Here is a 6,000-nt window from a genome sequence, read left to right as displayed (position 1 = left end):
TGGTCTCCAATGACAGCTCCAGACCCCTGCCCCTGCTCTACATGTGGTGGCTGTGGCTCCCAAGTCTCTTCTAGCGAGTTTTCTGATCTTTCTTACCTCTAAAACTAGCTGTGAAGAAGACAGTTCTCTCCCCACCTGATCCTGCTGTGGGTTAGCAGGAGAGAGGGGGGGCTTCAAGTCCAGATGGGGTGGGGTGGGGCAGGGGGGATACGGGGGAGAACCCCCACTCCGGGTTGTGGTGTGAGATTCATACGTCCACTTTTTGTCCCTAAGGTCAAGTATTGCTTTCTCGTCCACAAGCTCATTGATCGCACGTTTGAAATTCCTACCCCGTGAGCCCTGTTCCCCTGTACCAGCATGTCATTCTTTTTGGGCTGTGAGACCGTGTCCCCCTTTCCTGGCCTGGAGATAATATCGTAAAGCTTAAAAAGGCCTCTCCTAAACTTTCCATTTGTTCCTTCGTGAGTCCTGAGTTTCTCCACCTGGTTGAGGGAGAGGGTGAGAGAGGGAAAAGGGCATTCCCACCCAGGTCATGGCTTTAATCCCTGCACCTTATCTGCCCCTCTCTGCTCTGCTTCATGGTTGAAGCCAGGACTGATGTCCGTTAGAGGATCGGCATGAGCTACCTGGCCTTCACCACACTGTCCCCTCTGCCATGAGCTGTCCCCAGAGGCTGCTATGATGCCTGCCCATTTTACAGGCAAGGAGCCTGAGGCTGGGCCATGTGAGCCAGGCTGTACAAGATCACTGTGGTCTTCCTGGCATCCTGAGCCTCTCTCAGGCACTAACTGGCCCTGCCCCCCGAGCTTCTGGATACTTCGCCAGAGACAGGAGATGTGAAATTCGTGATTGTTGGGAAATCACCAAGGACTGAGAAAGAGGAAAGTCTTCAGGCCCGAGGCAAACTGTTTCCCCTCATGTCACCTGCTCTGGTCATAACCCAGCTGTCCTTGCAAGGAATGGGCTGTGGTCCTATACAGAGGGGTCACCAAAGGCCTACCTCCAAAAGGCAGTGGCTGGATCCTCTTTGTAACTTAACTTGTCCAGATTGGCAACCTCCTTGCCCTCCTTCATGGAAAGGAGACTGATAGAGTAGGAAGGAGCACAGGCTCTGGAGACAGAGCTGAGTTTGAATCCCTACTCCACCTGGGCAGTCTGTGTAACATGTCAGAGCTTGGAGGTGGCAGAGAGGTGAAGACAGGGACTCTGGACCCAGAGAGGGTTCAGGTGAGACCTGGCTGCACAGCCTACTTGCTGGGTGTAAGGCAGCAAGTAGCTTTACCTCTCTGAGCCTCAGTTTTCCCTTCCGTAAAATGGAAGAGATAATAGTGCCGGGACACCTGGGTGGCATCTGATTCTTGATCTCGGCTCAGGTCATAATCTCCCAGTTCATGAGATCAAGCCCCTTGTCAGATTCCCTCAGGATTCTTTCTCTCCCTCTCTCTCTCTGCCCGTCTGCTGCTCATGCTCTCTCTCTCTCAAAATAAATAAATAAGCATTAAAAAAAAATAGTGCCAACATTTAAACAAGACAGTGGCAAGTCCTTAGCCTACTCCCTGGCACATGAGAAGGACTCCACCTGCTTCACCTGTGATGATTCTTGTCGTCGTCGTCCCTGTCGTCCATGTTTCTTACCTGCTATGGCTCTCTTCTAAGTGGGCTCCATGGATTGTCCATCTTGATCACATTTAGTGGATAGCCCTTTCAAAGGAGCCTAATGTTTAGCTATACCTAATTCAATTTCTGTGTTTCTGTACATATTTATTCTCCTGAGTGGGAGTGAACTTTTTTTGAAAACACTTCTAGTTGTAAGGATGGTTTTAGAAATTCCTTTCCACAGGTGCTGTGTGTTCTGTTTCCTCATGAAACATTGCTCCCTCTTCCAAGGCCCCGCTTAAATTCCAGCTAATTCCACGACATTCTTTAACTACCCTACCTGAAAGTGATTTCTCTCTCTGTCTCTGTCTCTGTCTCTGTCTCTGTCTGTCTCTCTCTCTTCAAATAGTTTTTTGTCATTTGCCACTATTCCGGTGATTTGAAACACCAAGTGATCTCTCCCACCAACACAGAACTTTTGAACAGCAGGGCTGTGCCCTGTAGAGCACAGTTCGTTGTTGAGAACTCTTAGATACCAGGCCCTGATGATTGATGCCCCCAGCACCCCTGGCACCACGTGTTATGGACCGCTTCTGCCTGGAATGAAATGTGGATCTCCTCTAAGCTCACAATGACCCGGAGAGGCTGGTGCAGTGACAGTGGGGCTCCTTGATTGTGTATAAGATGGGAACTGTACACGGCCAAAGCTACCCTCGAAAAGGCTTCAAGAAGTTACCTCCTCAGGGACCAACACAGTGTCACCCAGTAAGTGAAACAGAGCTTGATCCTGTCCTCAAACATCAGAACTGATTGGCTGTATGTGTGTGTGTGTGTGTGTGTGTGTGTGTGCATGGAGCATTAGCTGAAGTGGAGAACCTGTATTTAGAGACTAAATACAGAAATCTAAATGCAGAAATCTATTTGTTTTTATACACCAGATTCACCCCCTGCCAATGACGTACACATACTATGAGAAGAGCACAGGGTCTGAGACCTGCTAAGAAAGCAGCAGATTCCTATGTCCTGTCACAGGGCCACTCCAGGGAATATACTCTTTGGGTAGAAGATACAGAGGAATCAATAGTGACTACAATCTGTGGTGGAAACAGTAGAGAATAAAATCTCTGGAAGCATCAGCAGCTATCATTATCTTTTTGCTCTTAATTTTTTTTTCCTTAGTTACCCTTAATTAACCTTAGTTACCTGCATCTAAGGTTTATGTGTATAGGAAACACTTTCTCTGTTTTCCTATTTTACGGATATGGAAGGCTGACGTTCCTAGATTGTTAAGTCCTAGTGTGAGTTGCACAGCGTGGGAACAATCACATCAGAAGTTAAGCCTGGTTGCCCGACTCACTCACCGAGTCCTCTAGTAACTGTAAGGAGGCGGCTGAAGGGATGTCAACGTTATCCTTTTCTCAGAGGCTCAGGGATGGTCGGAAAGCATTAAAAAGCCATGCTCCTTCCCCAGGTAGTTTGCCTTTGTGGGAGATTATCTACATTTTAGGCCAACCGTCAAAATAGATTTTCATCTGCAAAGACCCAGCCATGTAGGACTGCGGTATAAACATCTGAGGGCCAGGAGTTTTAATGGAAACACGCTTGGACTCACACAGGAGTCTAAGTGCCTTTCACCATCCCTCCCACAGGGCTGGAGTGGCCAGGACCAGGGCGAGATGACCAACCTTGTCGCTCTCTACCTCTCCAGCCACCAGAGCTAGGCTTCCTTGTTTACTTATTTAGAGCCTAGCAGAGGAAGTGGTAAAGGAAACTTGCTGAGTCGTTTTCTGAGAAGAGACCATATTTGTTCGCAGAGGAAGCCGTTGCTCTCTGGGATCTGGTTACAGCAGAAAAGACGTCTGTTCCAACAAGGGTGTTCCAGACGGTAACTGGAAGTTGGAAGAGCCAAGGACACCTCCACGCTCTAGATTTGGGATTCTCTGTCCATGGGTGCAGCACTCGTGCTCAGCTTGTGACTTTTGTCCTGGGAGAGCAGCCATGGCATTGAGGAATGTGCCCTTTCGCTCAGACGTCCTGGCCTGGGACCCTGACAACCTTGCAGACTACTTCAGGAAGGTGAGTCTTGCCGTTTTGTTGGTGGTGAGGCTGGCTGCCCTTGGCGGGCTGGGCAGAGCTTGAAGAAGGAGCCAGAACATGAGAGGGATAAAATATAGCAGAAGAACTTGCAACCCCGCGGCAGCCTTCCAAGTTGAGCAGGTGTTATGTAGATGCACACACACCACTGAGTGTTCCTGGCAATGAGTTCTGGGGAGAAGGGGGGCCCTCAGATGGAAGTGTACTTACTAAGCACCAGCACTCATGTTTGTGCTCTGTAGGCACTGTCCCACTTAACACTCCCCAGTACTGCTATCCTCTTTTCTCAGCTGCAAAATAGGCTCTGGGAGGTTAGATAACCTAAAGCCCCAGGGACTGCATGTGACAGGTAGGATTCCAGTCACATCTGCCTGGCTTCAGCATCCATGTTAGATACTCAGAATGACTGTAACCACTAATGAGATCAAGGCTGCTTACTAGAAAGGGGTGAATGGAGGGGCGCTTGGGTGGCTCAGTTGGTTAAGCGTCTGACTTCAGCTCAGGTCACTATTTCATGGTCTGTGGGTTCCAGCCCCACATCAGGCTCTGTGATGATGGCTTGAAGCCTGGATCTTGCTTTGGATTCTGTGTCTCCCTCTCTCTCTGCCCTTCTCCCACTTGTGTTCTGTCTCTCTGTCTGTCTCTCTCTCTCTCTCTCTCTCTCTCTCTCAAAAATAAAACAAAAACATTAAAAAAATCTTTAAAAAAAAGAAAAAAGAAAAAGAAAGGGGTGAGTGGAGCCCCAAGCCTGGGAGAAAGAAATAGCAGGGCAGGAAGAATGGATGAGGCAAGGATGTGCAATGCCAGAGAGGGTGTCTGGACAGTCATTGCTCATGACCTGAAAGAGGGCTCCTCACACCCTTACAGAGAACAGAGTCCCTTTGGAGCTTTAGGAGGGTCTTGTGAATCAGGTGGAAAAACTGCTATGAGCTCCAGGTTGTGATTGCTTGAGAGAGCTGGGGAAACTGAGGCCCCTGAGAGGGAGGGTTTTGCCAGCATGGTCAAAGGTCAAGCTTGCGGCAGTCCTGGGACTTGAGTGTTGCTGTCCTGCCTTCCAGCCCTGGACCTCTGTGCTTGGTCATCTGCGGGGGGGATCACGGGTCAGATATCTGCTGGCACAGACCCTAAGCCACACGACTCGGGGACTCTCTACCCCTGTTCAAGGGATAAGAAGTCTTGTAAGGGACGTCTGAGCTTCTAATACCTCTGTCCCTGGAGGCTGGGATGGAGTTCAGTTGACCCTCCAGATGGTTGTAAAGATGGGACTTTAAAGTCAAGACTTTAGAGGTCATATAAGCCAACCTCTCTTTTTCCTGAGGGATGGAATGGAGCTCCCAGGACCCACAGACACATGGAGCTTATATAGTAGCTAACTGTTCTTCCTCAACCTAAACAATAAAGATATGAAGATACCAGGCATGGTGGGATAGATCCTCTTATTTGCTGTTTTGTTCTTTTCTCCAAAAGGTCACAGTAAACTTAGGTGTTCAGCACTGTGGGTGCAAAAATGATTGGGACAACTGACTTCTGAAGGATTTTTCTAAACGTCTTTCTTAAACGTAGAACAAATACATTGGGGCAAGCAGATAAAATCTGCCAAGATGCTATAAAGTGGCATGTTAGCTCAGTCGAAGACAGGAGACAATAATTGACAATTAGTGAGAGGATCCTGGAAACAGACTGAGATGCATGGACAGGCCCCGTCTTCAGTGTGAGGAGAAATATAGAACCCAGTTGGGCAACAGCGGAATCCATGGGCAAATCTTCCCTTAGGGCAGGGAGATGGATTACAGGTCAGGGGTGATTTGGGAAGACGGCCGTCTGCCTGAGCTAGGGCATGAGAGAGTCTCTTTCTTGGAGACCCCAGACCTGGGATGTGTCTGCAGCACTGGGACAGGTTCCTTCTCCTGACATAAAACCAAAAGGAAAAAACTGATGGTGGGAATCTGTGATCCAGGAAGTCCCAGCCCCCCACAGACTCAGATGGACACCCTTCAAATCCTGAGCATCTCAGTTCCCCCCAGAGAGAAAATACTGAGTGAACTGACCATGGAGTCATTTGGGGAAGGGTCTTTGTCATCAGATATCCTGTTCAAAGGATTGATGAGCAGTGCAATTTCTAATGAAGGAGGGGGGCCAGGACCCCATTGGAGACACCTCCCAGCCAGCTCTGGAGTCAGACAGTTTGGTTTGAATCCTGGTTCTACCACCTGCTAGCTTGGTGACCTTCCTTTAGTTACTTTACCTGTCTGTGTCTCAGCTTTCTCATCAGTAAAATGGAGATACTAACAATAACTACCCTCATGGGAT

At 48.8% G+C, this 6,000-nt stretch overlaps 1 protein-coding gene across 2 annotated transcripts in view; it reads left to right on the top strand.

The window, feature by feature from the left end:
• Nucleotides 1-3,389: 3,389 nt before the first annotated feature.
• Nucleotides 3,390-6,000, top strand: part of LCP2 (lymphocyte cytosolic protein 2) — a 45,768-nt gene continuing 43,157 nt past the window's right edge. The window contains exon 1 of one of the 2 annotated variants that reach the window (XM_058723240.1): nucleotides 3,390-3,672. In XM_058723240.1, coding sequence (XP_058579223.1) covers nucleotides 3,595-3,672 — 78 coding nt within the window. In that variant the 5' untranslated portion in view covers nucleotides 3,390-3,594. The remainder of the gene's footprint in view (nucleotides 3,673-6,000) is intronic. The other variant, XM_058723248.1, reaches the window with a different exon arrangement.

The sequence above is a fragment of the Neofelis nebulosa genome, chromosome 1 (genome assembly GCF_028018385.1).
Source record: "Neofelis nebulosa isolate mNeoNeb1 chromosome 1, mNeoNeb1.pri, whole genome shotgun sequence".
Taxonomy (NCBI): domain Eukaryota; kingdom Metazoa; phylum Chordata; class Mammalia; order Carnivora; family Felidae; genus Neofelis; species Neofelis nebulosa.
The sequence above is the reverse complement of the archived record's forward strand: the minus strand, read 5'-3'. Positions and strand labels throughout refer to the sequence as shown.